Source organism: Ornithodoros turicata, chromosome 8 (assembly GCF_037126465.1).
Source record: "Ornithodoros turicata isolate Travis chromosome 8, ASM3712646v1, whole genome shotgun sequence".
Lineage (NCBI taxonomy): Eukaryota > Metazoa > Arthropoda > Arachnida > Ixodida > Argasidae > Ornithodoros > Ornithodoros turicata.
The window spans coordinates 29,962,330-29,982,099 of record NC_088208.1 but is presented as its reverse complement, the minus strand read 5'-3'; the positions used below and the strand labels follow the sequence as shown (position 1 = coordinate 29,982,099).

The following is a 19,770-nucleotide window of genomic DNA, read 5'->3' as shown; positions in this document are numbered from 1 at the left end:
GCGTTCCTTTTTTTTTTTTTTTTTTACTAAAGTCCCGCGTGACTCGCGGATAACCCGCACTTTCCCGCGTGTGCGGGTCCCGACTTGCAATATGGTGAAGGCAGCGCGCGGGTTTCGTTTTTGACGCAAGCACGGGTAGCGTTCTTCATAACCAACCCTGAGACTATGGGGAAAGAGCACACAATATACACGAGTCTCAAACACAGCTGAGAGTTTATTTTACCCACACAAATATATATGTATATATATTTATGTGGGGTAAAATAAACTATCAGGATTCGTTATGAAGATCATTTATCATCAGCTCGCCTGCTTTCTCGCCGCTCTTTACGGGTAGCGTGTTGGACGCGGTAAGACATTTTCCAAAAAAAAAAAAAAAAGGGGAGAAATGGGAAAAAAATTAATGAGTCGTTCAAGTTGCATCCTTGTATCGTCACGCACTAAATAACAAAAAGTCATCGGGTGCAACAAACACTCCAAGCTGGGGCAGCGTCCACTTTCATCTTAGGGGGGAGAAGTGAAAATCACCCCCCCCCCCCCCCCCCGTATTCTTCATTTTCTACCTCTCTGCTGTCGTCCTATATAAGGCTTCGTTCACACGGGTCAACTTTTTGCGCCAACTGACCACAACTCGAACCAACGTCTTACGACCAACTTCGAGACGGTGCAATAATATATATCCGCGTTCGCGCGTATATACCAACTCGGAAGCTCCACCCACAAACAGCCTTACGGCAATCGGAGGGTGTGGGTTCAATTGATGGTGCCTTTTCTTCAACTGCCATTATTCAAACCTAAGTCAGTTGATGGAGAAACGTTGGCTTTCTTCCCGCCCGAAAGGTGTCCTTTTGATGCCCCTTCAGGCAACCTCGGGGAATCCCCCCGAGCTTGCCCCCCCCCCCCCCTCCCAAGGCCTGGAGGAGTAGCGCCTATATCCCACTGCTCATGCCTGTGTTTCTTCTAATTGCGGGTCTTGTACGCAGATACATCAATTCCGACCCGCGCGGTGAGAGTACTTGCTTCGCTTTATTCAGCGGTTTTAATTGACGACTTCAGAAAATCCCCGTGCTCTTTGCGCACGCATTGCGTCCTGGGCGCTTGCTGAGCGGGTGAACGGAGAATAATCCTTCACATTTCGCTTTCGCTGACCTTGACACGTCATGGACAATGGGCCGGTAGGGGAGACATAGGAACAGCTAGGAGGCCCCCCACCCGTTTCTTTCGTATTAGTAAACTCCCACAATTCAAAGCGGCGTTAACCCCTCTCGGATTTTCTGAACTCGTCTATTGGAAGAAAGGCGCCCTGTTCGCGCGCAATAAGCAAACAATACGCTCTGCAAGTAGGTCAACTGTCTCAGCGCAGCTCCCCAGTTTTCCTCTTGTCCCTATATTGCTCGTGGAGGGCTTGTGCCTATATTGCAAGTAAGGGAGGGGGACACTTCAAGGTTTCGAAGCACGTGATTTCTTCTGGGAACCAATACCGGGAAACTATGTACTATATACCCGACTCATGTTGCTTGAGTTTTGTTCTGCGTTGTGTACGCCCCCTTGCCTTATTTTCATTCCAAACTCAGGGATATCCTGCCTACACTCGACGAGAGATGGCGTGCATCCACCGAGCCGAAACGTCCGTGATTGCTCTCGCGATGACACGCCTCCCCATGAGATCTTGTTGTACCGTATATACCCTTTTGCATGACACTACTATTCACAGTCGAAATAGAGCCCCAGAACAATTACCTGCCTTCATTGTTATTAACCTTTCGTCACCTTTTTGTCGTGATCATCACATCAAAGTCATCCGGCGCTTGTGCAGTCACGCCGTAGACAAATCAAATATGCATCCGTTGGACTGTGTATATAGATCCTTGAAACCGGAGACCGTTATAGATCCGTTGATTACGCGGTTTAGCTAGGCGTTAGTTGTCTATATAGTTGACCTCATGTGGATGTGCTCGCGTGAACCTTGGTTTGAGCTTTGAACACTTAATTCACACCATAATAATGTCACTATAGTTGTCACAAAGCAGAAAAAGAAAGAAAAAAACGGCCGTACTGGACTGACACGTTCCGTCTCATTAATTGGCCAATAATTTGAATGCATTGCTTAAGGACCACTTTGAAAAGCGTTGCTCCAATAGTGAGTATAGCACGTATCACAGAAAGACGTAGATACGCGCCGCATATCCATCGATAACAAAAAGACCTGGGCGCGCGGCGACCTTGCAGAATTGCTGCATTATCAGGCGAGCCAACTTTGGTACCTTGTGCAAAGAAGAAAGCGTGCCTTCCAGCACCGTTCTTTTCTTTATCTTTTTTTCGTCTTGGGTGTTTCCATGGCATTTCGTGAGAAATCAGAACAAACTTCCAGACAGTGAAGATAGCGTAACGAAAGCGAGTGAAGATAGCGAGGCAGTGAAAGACGATCGTGAGCATTATCGTGACATGGTACACGTCCTCTCGTTTAACCATAATCTGCTTGTATATGACCTGTTCGCAGTCAGGAATATATCACATTACGTATAGAAGGAAAATAATAAACATTGTTATAGCGGGCCTCTTATAAATCCGGGTTGCTTTGAAACTGGCCGGTTTTTCGGAGATTTTCGGATAAATCAGGAAAACCCGGAGCCCAACTTATAAGTAACCTATACAGCGATAACAAGAAGGGCCGGACTGGCCCATGATTGACTGCATGGCTACGGGAAACTTCCCGGTGGTCTTCCATATAAGAGGCGTAGGTCACTTTGTACAACGGAAAATGTCTTGCCAAGTATATATAGTACTTGTCTTGCTTCTCAATATACTCTACCCTTTTTCTTTTTTTTGCTCCACCAGGGCGTAGCAAGCCGACATAGGTCTGGCTGACCTCTCCTTGCGTGGACGCCACCTCCTGTTTATTAAACTTATATATACCCCCCCCCCCCCCTCCCAGAAACAAAGTCCAGCCGTACAGGTCCACCCCTGCGTGATAGCCGCGTGCGCCGCTTTGAGATGCTGTTCCAGACACGCTTTTGTGCCTCAGCCCTCCCCGATGATCTGGACGAAGTAATTATCGTGTTTTTTTTTATTACGTGTTACGCGCCGCGAAGCAACTGTGGCTATGAGTGACGTACAGATGTGGAAAAATAGAGAGAGGATAGCAGGAAGGAGTGGGAGACAGGGGGATTAGTATGCGTCCTGGGCCGACTTCAACGGGAACTGTGCCGACATTCGTCTGGAAAGACTTCGGAAAACCCAGGGAAAACATCAGACAGCACAGCCGGTGGTAGGATTCGAACCCACCACCTCCCAGTCTTCAGCACGACCTTGGCTACTACCAATGAGCTATACAGACGCCACTCGGCCATGCCACTGGCATTATCGTGGGTGTCTCAAGTGTTCGGAGCGTTCCATTCGTGACAACCAGGGAAACTACATGTAGCCACGGAAGACAATAAAGAAGGGAGCACGCGAGCCGAACTGTGCACTTGTGTGTTCTTACACAATTTGGAGCAAGCGAAATAAGCATATACACCCCAGCCACACTTTGTACGAGCAAACATGAGAATCGATATTGTATTTCATGCGTGAACTTGTTTGGACTTATGCCCAATGGTCGGCGCCGCGTCGCACATTTAGTCACGGTCCGAACACTGTGCCGTCACTCACACGTTCATCGCTATATATATATACCTCGCCGCGTAAAACTCCGGATTATTATTATTAATATTATTAGTACTCGCAATCTTTCCTCATGCAGTAACGAAACTAGTTTCCCGCAAAGCTGCTGGATAACTACTGCGATAAGGTGTGACCTTGCCAGATGGACTGTATCTGGCACGGCAACTCGTGCGATGCCCTGGAGATTCGACCGGCAATTTCACCTTCTGCCCTGGAATGTAGGAGCGAGCGCCTCTCCGTCGCCGCACGTAAAGCCTATTTATTCCCTGAAAACTCGGCTCCCGTGGCACCTGCACATCGTGCTCTCACGGACTTCCAAGCGAGTCTCAACGGCATGGAGGTGGGGGAGGGGGGGGGTGCCTTCATATCCCCCTCTTGCGAAATGTTCCCGATCTCGAAGTCCTGATCGCTTCGTAAATTTATCGCTCGAAGAAAAAAAAAAAAAAAAAAAGGAAAAGGAGCAGTTTTAGTCTTTTCGGGGACTGTTGCCACAAAGATTAGGTCCTTTCGGGACTAAATGAATGTCATTTCACGCTCTGCTGTATCTTGCGACATGCATATACAGTGAACCCTCGTTAATATGACCCCCGATAATCTGACATACGCGCTTTACGACCATACTCTTGGGGAACAACGCTGTGAAACCCCTGCAAATATCTCCCCCGTTAATATGACAATTCCGCATTATGACCACAATTTTCGGGAACGACCATGGTCATAATAACGAGGGTTCACTGTATAGGGCCCAATTTGCCAAGAAAGAACCGCTAACTTATTTCTTCCTCTGTGTGGGTGGAAAATTGCCAAGTTATCTCAGTTATATGGCCTTAGTCCATCAAATTCACGAAGAGCGCATATCTACGTATATAGACTGTTACATTCAGGAGACAATTTGCGAAGTTCAGTGACTATATATAGTTGCAGATCCTGGGGAGTAAATTTCGGGGTCAGGGGACCAAGATAGGGAGAGATTGCAATCTAGGGAAGTAGAAGCTATACAATTACTCCCCGTTTTACTCCTTTTTTTTCTTCTCCCCCATCCCCTTCGGAGGCACACATACCCCTCTTCGACACGGGGACTTTGTATTTAATCGGGGACATGCCGCGTCTCTGTTGCACGCTGTTGTTCTTCAGATCGGGCTCGGACGCTCGTCCTCCTCTGTATACGAAGCGAGATGCACCGAGCAGTGCCAACTTGCATTCTGGCACGTGAAGCATTTCCACCGCTAAATATAATTACGCCTTTGAGCACAGCTACGCAGGAGAGCAAGAACAAAGCGCATCGCTCTCCGACAGGAAGATGCCTAATTCCTCGAAATGAAGCACCGCCGTCCAGATTCGAGACAACGCGTCCGAATATAGCCATGCCAGCGGAACGCGGCTAGATATGACAGCAGCAGGTACTTAAACGATATAGTCGTCGCTGTTGATGCCTTCCCGAAATAGCGATAGTTTGCAAGTGAAATGGACGAGCCGCTGCCAAGAAAGTGAACGACGCACCTCTAAAAGGAGAGATTCTTTCGAAACGCACCGTGTTTATTTATATGCGTAGCGGATGGAAGGATATCGACGAGGCGCTGAACCGTCGGTTCCAAAGAACTGACGCCTTTGCGGAACGTTTGCTCCACTGCCAGGCGGACCCAGTATGTAGGATGCTGTGCCGGTTGTCCAGGAACACCTGTGGCCATGCAGTAAACGAACATCACCAGCATCGCGTTTTTTTTTTTCTTTATCATTTTGTACACCCTGCATAATAAGGAAAAACAGTAAAGTCCCGCTATAACGAAGTCAACGAGACCGGAGGGAAATTCGATATAAGAGGCAGTTCGATATAAGCGGTCCCACCCAAGAAGTGACAGCAGCCTCGTAAGACACTCATGGGATGGACAAAGGCGAGCGCTAAAGTCTCCACCGCACACCAGTTATATCGAATATGTATATCACGAGACCTCTATAGCCCATTTCAAGGTACAAGCTCCTCCGAGCCGCCAAGACAACGCTCATGGTGTTTCGATATAGCAAGAAAGGAATGCCATCGTTGCCCCCTGTCGTATAGTCTTCATCCGCCCATGTTATGTGACGTGCGAGGGTCAGTGGAAATGGCACAAGACCCCTGCTCGTCGCGTCGCAAAAGTCACACCATTGCTGACTTAATCGCACCCCATGACAAGGAAAGAAAAGCTACTATACAACTCATGCGAAGACGCGTCTTGAAGCAAGCGCAGAGAAAGCGACTCGCCCAATGAGCTACAAGACGTCGGGGACGAGTACAGGGCGGGTGGTCTGACGCGTGGACGGACGTCTGACCGGGAAGGCGGGCTAGTTTTGTGCAGGAGTGACGCCCCTTAGGGGCGGGTGCCTCAGTGGGGAAAACCCCCCCACAAACTGCCTCGAGGGTACATCGTGGCCTTGCATCGTGGCCCCCGTCCCTTGGCAGCGCCTTTGCCGACAGGTCGCGGACCCGTGGGAAATACAGAAAGGCACACGCCTGCTGCTTGCCAAAAAAAAAAAAAAAAAAGAGATGCAAAATTTCTGTGGAAACTTAGGGTGAGTGTGTGTGTGTGTGGGGGGGGGGGGGGGGGGCTAAGTATGGTGTTCTATCATGGCCTTTTTATTTTTTATTTTTAGAAGATTTGAAAAATAACGAAAGTTTCATTCTTTTGCGACTGGATTTTTTCAGCCAACATTAGAGAAGAAATCAGTGTAAAAAAAAAGAAAGAAAAGAAAAAATGCATATAGATAGATAGGTTTGATTTGATTAGCACGCAAATATGACATATAACAAGTTTACGTAAGTGTATAACCACTAGCTCAAGACTTAATCACAACAAGCAAACGCATTAAAAGTTGTTAGTACAGAGATGAAAACTACCGAGCAATTTTGACTTACTGAAAAGAGAGAACGTCTTATTCTCAGGTTTTCGGGCGGATTAAAAAAGAACAAAAAACACTGCAGATATACTAACTTTTCATTGTTCAGTGATTTGGGAGTGACCGAAACTATACTGACAGCGTGCACGACTCAGAATCTTATCCGCTGATTGGGAGAGGTAGACATCGTATATTTTGAAGGCCGTGTTATCAACGGTCTCATATATAACACTCTCTAATAACAGTGAGTTTTAGTGCATAGTCCGCTATTGCCTTTGCGTATACGCAGGGGATAGCGGTGGTGGTTCTGGATGTATTAGTGACTTTTAGTGCATCGTACGCTATTCCTTGCGTACGCAAAGGCGATAGCGTTATATATGAGACCGTTGATAATATGGCTTTCAAAATATACTTACCGGCCTCGGTGGCTCAGTCGGTAGCGCGTTCGCCTTCTGATTCCGAGATCGCGGGTTCGAACCCGGCCGAGGACGCCAGCAGCTTGGTGGCAGGGTACAAGTTGCACAGACACGCCGTCTTCCGCGAGGGACGTTAAATACGGGGTGCCGCGTGATGAGCTTTCATCGCACGTTAAAGAACCCTCAGCTTTGCAAAAGCAATCCACACCGCTCTGGCGTCGCTCATGATCTCAGTTGTCTCGCGACGTAAACACCCAATTATACAAAATATACCATGTCTACCTCTCCCAATCAGCGGATAAGATTCTGAGTCATGCACGCTGTCAGTAGGTAGTTTCGGTAGGCATACGATAACTTGGCGATCTTCCAACGGTCCTTGTCAGTGGGCACGCCGGATCGTTCATCCCAGTCTGAAGCTTTGCATCAGAACCGACAAAAGAGACACAGACAATGGGATCGTTCGGCTGCCAAAGGGGGGCGCCCTCGCTCATTGCCATCAGTGCCACCTGTGGTGGCAAGGATAAGTTATTTCCAGCATTTATTTAGTCATTTCGCAGTTTCCTGCAGTTGTTTCATCAGGCATTGTACACATTCACTGATGTAGGTTGAACACACGACAGAATTCACGCGATGACGTGTGGAATCGCAAACACCGTGATCTACACTTGCAGAATATGTCGGGAAAGTTTTTCTCCGGCCGCCACCAGGGATAGCGTGGTGGTTCTGCGCAATGCGCAAAGCTCAGCTCGTGTCTTGCGCGTGCGCAGAGCCCCCAACGCTGTCCCTTACGTACGCAAAGGCGACAGCGTACGTTATACTAAAACTCCCTAATATAACAAAAGTGGGCCAACAAGAACGGAAATACGAAAAAGGATTGTGTAACGAAACGGCGAAGACGCCACCGGAAGACGGGACCTGAAATTACGTTTCATCGGTTGGGTAGCGCCGCTATTACGCAATGTTGCCTGTAACCAGCCTTTCCCGTGGAAGCAACAGAGGCCTGGAGCCACGACGGAGAGGACCATATATCATGCGGAAAGTAGCAGGTCTCAGCGAAGATATACATGCACTCGGCGTACGACAACGGGTGGCGGCACGATGCGGGCGCTATACCTCCCGACAGGTGGCCACTGTGGCAATCTAAAAAGGTCTTCTCTGCAACTTTCTCGAACCGACAGCTCGGTTTCGGAGTTGCGCTTAAGTACCGGAACTGAATGATGACGACTTCCGGTGCACTAAGCACCCGTTGCGGACGGCAGGGATAATCGTGTCACCTGTATGCAATATGCATGCGCAATCTATCGTCATGTACCGTCTAATGTTGCAGCTAGCTAGGCGGCACAGACATATGCACACAAACTGCGCCAGAACCCGGTTTCAAGATGATATATCGGTCAATTTTTGTTTCGGTATAAGTACCTTCAAGTTGCGGATGCTTCAATTCACCACTTGAACCGAGAGCCTTTAACGCAATTTTTTAGTCTTGCTCCGGAACGAAAAACAAATTGAAGTTTCAGATTTTCAATTTAAACTTTCAATTTTCAGATTTTTTTTTTTTTTTTTTCGGTTACGGTTCGCTTTGACACCCCAACATTGCACCTCCTGGAGAAGAATTGTACCGCGTGTACCCGCAGATTTGGAAAGCCGACTGGTAGTGTAAAATATGGTACAGATTCGATGTGTAGAACAGGAATATCATGTACCTGTTAGATCGCTTTTATGCCTCCGCATGGTTGCATTGGTTAAAAAGAAAGAAAATGCATCGAACCCGACCTCGTATAACAGGGGTGCATAAAGATGATGTATACGAAAGTGGTTTATAGCATGCAGCTACACTAGCAATGGGAATGTGGGCTGGCTCATAAGAATGCGTCACACACACACACATAACAGAAGCGAATAAATCAAAGACAAAACACAGTCACTGCAAGAGCTCCACCTTCTTCAACGCTCCAAGAACTCGAGGAACTTGAACGTATATTGCGTTCTCGTGTTCGTCTATCCACATCCAGCCCACCAACGCTCTCTCCACCTTTCTGGACATCACAGGACTTCGATCCATATTGTGAAGGGGCTCATTTATATATATATATATATATATGTGTGTGTTAATTCCTTTTACCACCCTTTTACACCCTTTATCAAACGCTACGTTGACCTATAGGTGGTAATATAGAAGTTACCACCTTTCCACACCCTGTTTTCTTAGAGTGTGCAAGAGCCCCAAGAACTTGAATGTATAGAGTTCTCGTGTTCGTTTGCCCAATTTTGTCTTCTGTTCTATTGGCGAGCAGCTTTTATTTTCTCTCTTGTTTTTTTATCAATTCACGTATCGTGCGACTCGATAAAAAGAAAAATGATTTCACCTCAATATGATTGTTCCTGCTCGAAATCAGGGATCAAGGCCGGCCGGCCGAGAGATCCGTTATGAGAATAGGACCGGACTTTTATTTGCGGATACGACCCACTTCGTGCTTTCAACAGTTTCAACAGCGGTGCTATACTGTTAGGCAGAGCAAAAAAATGCGTGCGTGATGGCATCTGGGGGGAAAGGCGCCATCCGGGCGCAAGGGAAAATGTCGCCGGACGACCTTGCTCCGGGTGATGCCTTCTCCCATTACAGATAGCGACACACGCTCGGGTCAGGAAAGGTATACACTCAAAAGAAAATTCACCTGTCCACATCTGTTGCCACGGCTCGGCATTGGACCGTCGATAAAATTTGGCTGAACCTTTTTTTGCTCCGTGCGATCCTCACGGGAATATGGCAAAAGGTCGGCATGCGCTGACCGCGGGGCCTCCGCACCAATGCGCCATGTTGCGGTTGCCGTGCTGCATTTCTTTTTTTTTTATTCCGTCGTTAGCGCCGCGAAGCAACTGTGGCCATGAGCGGCGTACAGATGTGGACAGATGGAGAGAGGACAGCAGGAAAGAAGGGGGAGGGGACAGGAGGGTTAGTATGCGTCCTGGGCAGACTTCGGGGGGAACTGTGCAGACATTCGTCTGGAAGGTCTTCGGAGAACCCGGGGAAAGCCTCAGACAGCATAGCTGGTGGTAGGATTCGAACACACCACCTCCCCAGACGTGAGGTGCATGGTTCGGTTCCTGCGACTGTCCGGATTGTTCGACGGGTACCATATACTCCAGCCGTACGCAGTGGACAACGTATTCCAGAAACCCCTTGTCTATCGTGACGTTATATATGACAGTCATGTTGAGCAACAATGAAGAAGCCCCCCCGCACCAACTCCACTCCTGTAGAGTTCCTGTCATTGGAAAGGGAACTCTACCTCCAGTAGTTCCCCTTAGTCATTGACAGAATGGCGTAAATGCAGGCTAGCTGGTGGATAAATTCCATGATAGGCAAGCCTGAGCGATGGGCAAGACGTGTTTGTGTTTGTTTACGTGTCTTGCCCATCGCTCAGGCTTGCCTATCAATGAATTCCCCTTAGTCGATGACAATATACGCGTACCCACTTCTATAAGCGGCTGAATGTGTATTGTCATCTATGGTATCAAAGTGCAAGTTCTGACTTCGATGCCAGATGACAATACACACGTAGTGGATGTCTTCCGTCATTTTGTTGAGAGCCGAACCATTTCGGCCAAACATTGGGTATTGGCCCATATCGTAAGTCTTCAATATATAGAGGTAGGTAGAGGTAGATAGCCAGACTCCTTTTGAAGAGTTTGCTTTCATGTGTCAAGAGCGGCTTTTGCGGCTCTCCTTAACGGTTCCGGTGATTCAAGCAAGATACAAGGTCTTCCAACGGAAAGAATGTTCAGTGGTCAGTGTTTTGCGTCAATGGGAGCCGGCCGAAGAAAAACCTGTGACGCATTTGGCAAGGAACATACACAGCTGTGGAATGGGGATGGAATGGGGCATCTCCGAGGCCACTCAACCGTGGCCGTGTAAACACTTCTTGGGTTCTTGAGGAGAAAGGCATCTCCCTCGCGTCACTGATGACGCGCGGAATCGCTGGGAACCCCCGACTGTTTGAAAGAAGCACGCACACACGGCGTTCCAGCCTCGATTTATTTTTTTCTCGATTCTGTGTTACCGCCGCTGCAACTTCGACTATGAGCGGCGTACAGATGCGGACAGATGGAGAGAGGACAGCAGGAAGGAGTGGGGGACGGGGGGATTAGAGCGTCCTGGACAGACTTCAGGGGGAACTGTGCAGACATTCGCTTGGAAAGTCTTCGGAAGACCCTTGGGAAACCTCCCCGATGTGTGCTATATACACGTCCAAAATCTCGCCAAGAAGAACATGCGCACGTTACACACGCCGAAGTCTTACCCGGAAGATTGATTGATTGATTGATCGATCGGTTGGGGTTTTTTTTGGCGCAAAAGCGACGACGGCCATTTACCCGGAAGAGATTGTCGTTCCTTCGTTAACCTCACCTCCCGTGAGGTGCAGAGGGTTTCTCTTGGGTCCTACGTATTCGATCGCTACAATAAGATTAGTTACTATAATAGTTAACTGCTATACCATCCCGTGAAGGGTGTCCGAGAGACGTCCTCGTGTGCGTTGTACCCACTGAGCGTTTCGCTAATATCGATGAGTGAGCGTTATGACAAGGAAAATATGGTATAAGCTGAACTTCATGATTACACGTTCAGCGTTACTTTTCAAGGTGTTCTAAGCTGGTGCACGCCAAGTATGTTACATAAAATGCATAATAAAATCTTCCAGCATTAAACAGTGGTGCTGTTTAAACTGAAGCAATCAACAACGATCTTGCGAAATTTTAGCCAGGTTGTCCTGCATCGTGCAATTTCTCAAGTGGAATACGAAACTAAATAAATTCCCGACCCATTAAAAGGCGTGACGGTATATTTCCCTCAAAATTACGAAAGCTTGAATTGAATTAAATAATGGCAATTGAAGAGAAGGCACCAGCAGCGAGTGGTTAATTGCCTAATCAACTTCTACGTTACCAAAGCTATAGCTCGCATAATTTCTGCAAGAAACAGCAAATGTCATACATGCACAGCGAGGCATTTACTGAAAAAAAGGTTATTCGACGACCTTTCACTCACGTGAGTGGACGCAGTTCTTAACCTTTGAACTGCATTACAACCAGTTAATTAGCTTTCGAAGCTGTACTGTTTTTGCACGCACACATCACGCATCTGAACACCCGATGGACGCCTTATACCCATTTGTTCGTGTGTTGCAAAACTCCACTGTTCCAACCTCCAAAATGAAGTGAACGCGTTTTATGGTTCATCCCTATATCCTTTCCTATGTTCTTCCCTATATATTCGTGAGATCAGCAGCTGAAGCAGGCACTCAATTTATCCGAACTCGACACAATATATCCGTTTGCTAAAACGGCCGTTAAGGACCGAAATCATCACTGTTCGCACGTATACAGCACGTGCACAATGGGAAAGAGCCCATAGCTTTACGTACCATATGGAAACTGCGTGGATGCACAACAATGGTTCCAGCTGACCTGACTTTCTCTCATTGCCCACAAAAGCGGCCAATGCACTCCGTTGAACCCGGGGGTCAGTTGGTGAGGGTCGGAGGCCAAAGGGATTTCTACGTTCGGAACCACAATGAATGGGCTGCCATTGTGAACCGAGCATCTGTCACCCCTCGTTGCTAGGCAACGCCAGCCGCGCGCAAGGGACGCGGACCCTCTGTGGGTGTTGGCGAGGAGCTCTGGAAACCGTGCGATGAAGCTTTTCTCGAGAGAGCAGTGTATGCGCTATATGGTCAGCCGTTAGAGAAGCAACATGGTACATAGGTATCTTTTCTAGAAAATATGGGTTTAAACGATGCGCTAAGCTGCGAGCGGCGCATCAAATATATACACGCTGTTAAAAAAATATGAACAAATAATAATTAATAGGCACAGATCTAAGGTATACATCAGATCACTTGCTTATCCGATCCAAATACAGTAATCAACAATATACCAAAAGACAGTTATCCTGCAATACATAGCGCAAAGTTGTTGCGGACACCTATTGCTGGCATACTTTATCAAGCTTGTGTTTATATAGCAAACTTTCCTTGTATTGAGAGCGGTTATGTTTCCGTTATAAATGTATTATTGTTGTACCGTTACAACCGAAGGATAAATCATTGTATCGTAGAGATTTAGCTCCTTTTAGGGACTACATCTCAGGCTGTATATACCTCACTGTTTGAAATACATGTATAAAAAAATTAAAAAGAAATGACCGATTGATAACAAGAAAGCATCCTACCAATGAATGATCCTATCCAGCAAATTAGTTCTATTAAAGTGCTTTCTGCTTGCTGACGTCTGTTCTGCTTGCACATCGCTCCGTGAAACTCGCAGAGGGAAAGTTTCGTAACACGATGAGCGCGAGAAAACCAAAACAGTTGAACCCGGAGTTTGAGAAAGGATGACTAACCGCGCAGCACTGCCACAAAGCATGCCAACGAGCGACCCCGCAGAGTCAACACATCGTAAAAATACTCGTTCTGCGTAAGTGAAACGGTACAGTGCACTCTCTTTCTCCTGTGTATATACAACCTTTTCGCGAAACTAATGGGCTGACGAGCGGCGCGCAAAGGAAAACATGCGGAAACTTGCGTTGTCGACCCTCAACAATACATACACACACACACATACATACACAAGGTGCGTGCCAAGCGCGCCGGGCATGCATGCACGCAGCTAGCTAGCTCGCGCTCACGCGGCTATACTGCAAACTGCAATGCGTCACGCGGCAACGCCACACCCTCGGTGACAGATACGCGAGAGACATGTTACCGGCCTCCCGGTATACGTGCTTCCGCGGTCATATGCAGCGTTTTTAGTGAATATATATATACCATGTTCAAGAAGCGATGATTGATGAAGCGAGATTATATAGTTTAGCAAACGTGTAATATCTTCAATGCGCTCCAGGTTATAAAAGATGTGCAACATATTGGCGTGTTCAGAGGACGTCTATGTACCCAGTTTGTATAGGATTCCCCGTACATTTTTTAAAAGCGTACAGAGCGCCACACAAGGAATTGTTCGACTCGCGTGATATATGCATTTTTATAATTCGCTTTGATTATACGTCAATTTTTATAGAATACATAAATTTAACGCCGATTTTCGGTTTGGGCCTTCGAATCTACGTCGCACAGAAGATGACGCAAAATCACATTCCCTGTTTCATCCACTCTTTTGATCACTCGAAAAATAAAGACACCGTATAAAGTGGGATGCATTTGGGGAAGCGTGCACTCCAAGGAGGAAAAAAAAAAAAAAAAAGGCGCAAACTGGGGAGTAAATACAGCTCTTACTCCCCTATAGATTGCAATTACTACCGATTTTAGTCCCCTGACCCTGAAATTTACACCTACCGCACTGCAAATATTCCCTAAAGTTCGTATAAACTTTCACGCATTTAATCCACGCAGTTTCACGCATTCTACAGCGGTCGGTACAACGCATCTTTTCTTTTTCTCGGAGTGCAGGTGCAGTATATGTAACATATTCACATCACAAGTCCGGCTCATGTCAAAGTTAACCTGAACAATGCTCCAGCCTGCGAGGCTGGAAGAGATCCACCCTGGCAGAGAAGAACGCCTTCATAACGTGGGTCACCCTCTCTAACTGTAAATAGATGACAAAAACACCGTCCGCCGTTATTTCTATACCAAGCACCACCAGGGTCAGCAGGCCGGAATGGCGTTCAAGCTAACTCTGATGCGGGCTGTACATAGCACGTAACACAGGGTAATAACATAGTCCTCCTGTCCAGTGGATGGATGCCGAAGGGCGATATATTACTTAAAAGATATATTTGTGAAAACCTGGTTGCCATTGCGTTCGCAACTCTTCAAGAGCAGCAGTTTCCAGTCTCGATCCTGACAAGAGAGAGAGAGAGACTGCTCCTGCCGGCAGTGTCCTCATAATAGTCGACACGTGAATGTATATAGACTTAAAACTATGAGCGAGTCAATATTGCTATCGCGCGCAGCGTATTGAACGTTGCGACGTGCCAAGCATCCCCGCGGAGCGTTGAACCAAGCGTTACCACATCCGTCTTCCAGAAGTGGACTGCCTTGAAAGCTATGCACGGAATGCGAGTGGCCACGCGACAGAAATATCTCGCTGCTATCTGTCGACAGTTTCTAGTTCGGTCGCCAAAAAGACATGCAGTGGTCTGAAAAGAAAATCGGTGCAAACCGGGCTGGCGCCGCGGAACCGCTTCCAAAGCCGATACCAGCGAGGCCACCCCCGGCGGACCGAATTCCGCCAGGAGATAAGAAAAGGAACGGTCGCCATTCCCTCCCCTTGCAACCTGTTTACTATAAATTGTTCGCTCGCAACCTTTCTCATGATTGATCCGATTGCCGATGAAGCACGCGTGGATATATACACGCAGAAGACAAAACTGATAGTCTGCACGTGCTGAACATATAGACCATATACCCAAGCAGCACAATGTGCTGAAAGTCGAGTGCAATAGGCGTGGACGGTATGTGCCTTATCGATGTTATTTAGTTTCAGGAGTCTGTTCAAGGCCTTCCACCTATACCCGTCCACCCCTATTGCACTCGACTTTCAGTACATTGTGCTGCTTGGGTACCTGCACGCGAATATCTACATATGTAGATATTCGCGATGCCAGAAGGATAGAGGCTCGCCCCAAAAAAGTGTCCCCACGCAAACAGGCAGACAAAACCTTCCGTGTAATACAACATTATAAAGTTTTAGCACATCTTACGCTATGGCCTTTGCGTGCGTAAGGGATTAGCGTTCGTGGTTCTGCGCATGCGCAAAAACATGTATAGGAGAGCTTCGCGCATTGCGCAGAAACAGCACGCTATATCCCTGACGTACGCAAAGGCGATAACGTATGATGTACTAAAGCTCTCTATTGCCATTACTATTCGCCTAAAAAGTGGAAATGTGACCCACGAACGTAGCCGTGTAGGTCCGTCCATAACCGTTGTAGAGCGAGGGAGACGGCATGGTGTCGATATGACTACGATAACACTAAAAACATTTTCGGAAGAGGCATTTCATGCCAATCGCGCGTGCCGTTCACTAAAGAGTTATACTGCATCGTAAGCTATCCCTTGCTATCCCTTAGTGTAAGCTATCCCCTGTAAGCTATCGCCTTCTCGTACGCAGGGGATAGCGTGGTGGTTTTGCGCAACGCGCGAAGCTCTCTTTATATATGTTTAGCGCGTGCGCTGAATCGCTAACGCCCTTGCGTACGTAAGGGGGATAGCAGTGCGGTTCTGCACAGTGCGCGAAGCTCACTTTACGTTTAGCGCGGAACCACCAACGCTATCTTTTATGCACGCAAAGGCGATAGCGTATACGATGCACTAAATAAACCCACTATTGAGTTGCTCACGCGTTCCAACGCCGGCGCGGTGCATTGCCTCTCGGTGCCGCCGCTGTCAGATGCTGAACTACTTGGAGCAAAGCCAAGTGTGTCGATGCTGAATATTGGATAATGAACGCTTTCTATTGTGCAGCCGGGAAATCGGGCCCCGTCGCTCGCTACTGATACGCGTCGAACAAAGGCGAACATAGTAGTATATAGCGGCGCGTGGAAGACGTTTTCAGACAATGCTATGTGCAGGTAACAATGTAGCGAGCAATTTGTAGCCGCAATGAGGGGTTGAGTTCTAAAATGTCCCCGCACTTTGTATCTCTTTAGTGCTGGCAAGGCAGCGGTTGCGCACTTTCTATTTCCGCCTTTGTTTAGGATCTATTTTCGGTGGGGGGGCTATACTTGTGCTTTCTCACTCTCTGTTTTTCTTTTGTTTTGTTTGTAGTTACACGCATTCCAGCTTCGTGAATTTTCGTTCCTTTTTTTTTTTTTTTTCTTTTCGGGGTAGCATGTGGGTTAATTTATCGTAAACAGTGATCTGTTTTACTTTTCGCTAGCTTTCGGAAGGTCTCAAAGGCCACTCGGTTAAGCTCTGTCGCGAAGGCGTTGTGAAGCTTATAGGTATTGAATATTTTTGAAAAGCGCGTCAGAAAAAGATGTCACCATATATAGATACAGAAAGGAAAGTGGAACGTGTAAGAAAGAGTAACACATTGTTGTATACCAGCGATTTAAACTTACTTGTATTGCTACAAAGAAAGAAGGTATATACCATTGGGGGTTTATAATTCAACATATGCACTTATTGTGGTGCACTAATATCAGTATCATCTATGGTGTGTTAGTGCAGCATTGGACGCGGTACACAGTTGATTGCATTGTGAGGTCAGGGGGTTGGCTTGGGCAATGCTATAAACTCATTTCAGTCAAATACAAAAATACATGTATGCACATATATCAGAATAAATAAATTACGATATAGCTGATAAAGTAAACAGCTGTTATAGCTTCAGAGCTTCCCGCGGGTCTCCCGCTTGACGGCATACATGGATGGCACAGGACACAGTGTGACCAAAATCGTGGAGTGTCTTCGAAAGCACGAGTTGCTCTCGTAAAGGTGACTTCCCCCCACATTAAGAAGCAATGATCAGAAGCCAGCTTTACAGGCGTCACCGCAAGCCGCAACAACTTCGTCCTTTTCTTTTTTTTTTCTCATAAACCGCAATTAATTTTCTTTCTCTCTGGGTGTGCATAGACGTTCGACTGTGTTACGTGATGCGCTAAAAGTGATAAGCCGCGTAATGGCATATAATTATCAGTTGGTACCTTGATAAAGGTTTCGCTAAGGTTCAATAAGAATTCCTCAATCGGCATAGCTGTGATAACGAAACCTCGAGTGAAAAATAAGAAAAAGAAAGAAGGGGAAACGGCTGCTGTGCGCGCACGACAAGAATTGGAGAGGTTGAGATAAGATACCTAGCTGCATGTCCCAGACGTCAATATGGGCTTATCTATGAGCATACCAGTCAATCCAAAGGCACTACTGTAGAGACAGAAAAGGTATAGCCAAGCAAGAAATCACATTCCACCGCAGCTCTGTCATGACTGACGTCAATTAGAGCACTTGCGCGCTCGCTGCCCTGAAGGTGCGGCCAAATGCCAAACATGAGTCACCGCAGATCATCAGCAATTAATAGACGTCAACCCCCATCATCTGTTACCAGCGCACACGTGACAGTTAGTTCTACCCGAGTTGTCACAATTTCGCTAGAAATAACGTGATTATGAACAAACTGATAAGATAACTCGATGAACTGGTTCATTAGCAGCTGTGGGCGTGCACCTGCGTGCATTGCAACACGAATATTAGTTATCAAACTTTATCAAGCTGTTTAGCGCTGCATGCATTTAATGGATTTAGAAAAAGTAAAAACACAAAATTACAGAAGGAACGATAAACGATGCAGTAATAAATGCACTGCACATCCCTAAAAATGTTAATAAGCAAGGTTTACGAAAGTACGAATTCTGGAGCATATACACTATAAGCAGCTGCGCGATCGCCGAAAAAGCGAATACCAATACCACTTATATACTACTCCTCGCCATGAAACCGAGCAACGTACTTGACGACTCGACACGGGTGTGTTACGCACAGAACTACACAAATCACCGCATATACATATAATGCACAAAAAGCGCTCCTATATGCCGAATGGACCCATTAGGAAATGAAGGAAAGACAGGCAACTGACCTTCCTGACCAAAGCTGATGACATTCTCAGCAGCCACATGATAATCGTCCTCGTCAAACTCGGCACCGTCTTCGAAGGCTGCCTGGGCCGGTGCATCCGCCTGCATCATGCCCACGTCGTAGCGATCCAAGAGCCGGTGCAACGGCGGCACGTGCGGGAGAGCGGCGCGTGTCACGTTGGGGGCTCGCTTCATGCCCAGCTTGCTGAGGATCTGCGCCTTGATGGCTTCGATCCGCAGCTCACGGGCCTCTTCGTGCGGCGTACACCGCGTGCAGTTCGTGGAGAGTACCGAGTCATCATCTTCTTCTTCTTCTGGCATGGGCACGTCCGGTGCTGCTAGCGCGACAGCTAAAACAGCCAGAGAAAAGGCAAGTGCCCAGCGGCTCGGTGATGCTAAGGAATCCATGACGGAAGCAGAGAAGGAGGGCTTGTCGACGGCTCTTAAATACGGCCAAGCCCCGCCTCCGGAGCCGCAGCGCCCAATGGCCATCGGCGGCGCTCCGCGCGGCTCGGGCAGCGCGAGCAGTTCGTGTGCGCGCTTGGCAAGCGGTTCGCGAGAGTTCAGACTCCGGTCACTTGTGCGAGTGGAGGGCCTCGAGGTGCATGTGCGGATGTGTGTGCTCACGAACTGGCCCCCGTGGTTTGCAAGTGAGAGCGCGGTAAAAGTATGTCGTAACGCGACTCCGGTTATGCCGTTTCCCTCCGTAACGTTATAAGCGGGTTTAAAAATGCCCGTCAGCGAGCGAAGATCGTTATAAAGGGGTGCGTCGAGTGCTTATGCATGGGATGTTGACAGGCGTACTAGACCTAATGAAAGGCGCGTGTGAAAAGAAGAAAAGTTGAAAACGGCTACACTGACGTTCCGGTGGACATATCTGAAGGGAGGTATTTTTACCGTGCCTTTAAGCGCATTGATACTTCGCGCAAAATTTGCTCTTGGGTGATGCGTGAAACATTTTGGACTCTTGTTGTAGTAAGTTTGGAAAACGGTGGTCCTTCAGGGCGACTATAAAATCCAAAATTTAAATGTATGTATATTTAAAATATGGTATGTATGGTATAATTTATTTCGTTTTTGTATTTTTTTTTCATTCTGCGTTACACCGCGAGGCAACTGTGGCTGTGGGAACGCCGCCTCATATATACACACTAAGCTTCAAAATCGCACTTTGGTACACAAAAAAAAGAGTCACATGGTGTCAACGTCACGCATACCATTTACCAA

At 47.4% G+C, this 19,770-nt stretch overlaps 1 protein-coding gene across 1 annotated transcript in view; it reads right to left on the bottom strand.

The window, feature by feature from the left end:
• LOC135366907 (growth/differentiation factor 8-like) overlaps positions 1 to 19,050 on the bottom strand; it is a 32,648-nt gene extending 13,598 nt beyond the window's left edge. The window contains exon 1 of the mRNA XM_064599894.1: positions 18,546 to 19,050. Coding sequence (XP_064455964.1) covers positions 18,546 to 19,035 — 490 coding nt within the window. The 5' untranslated portion in view covers positions 19,036 to 19,050. The remainder of the gene's footprint in view (positions 1 to 18,545) is intronic.
• Between the last annotated feature and the right edge of the window lie 720 nt (positions 19,051 to 19,770).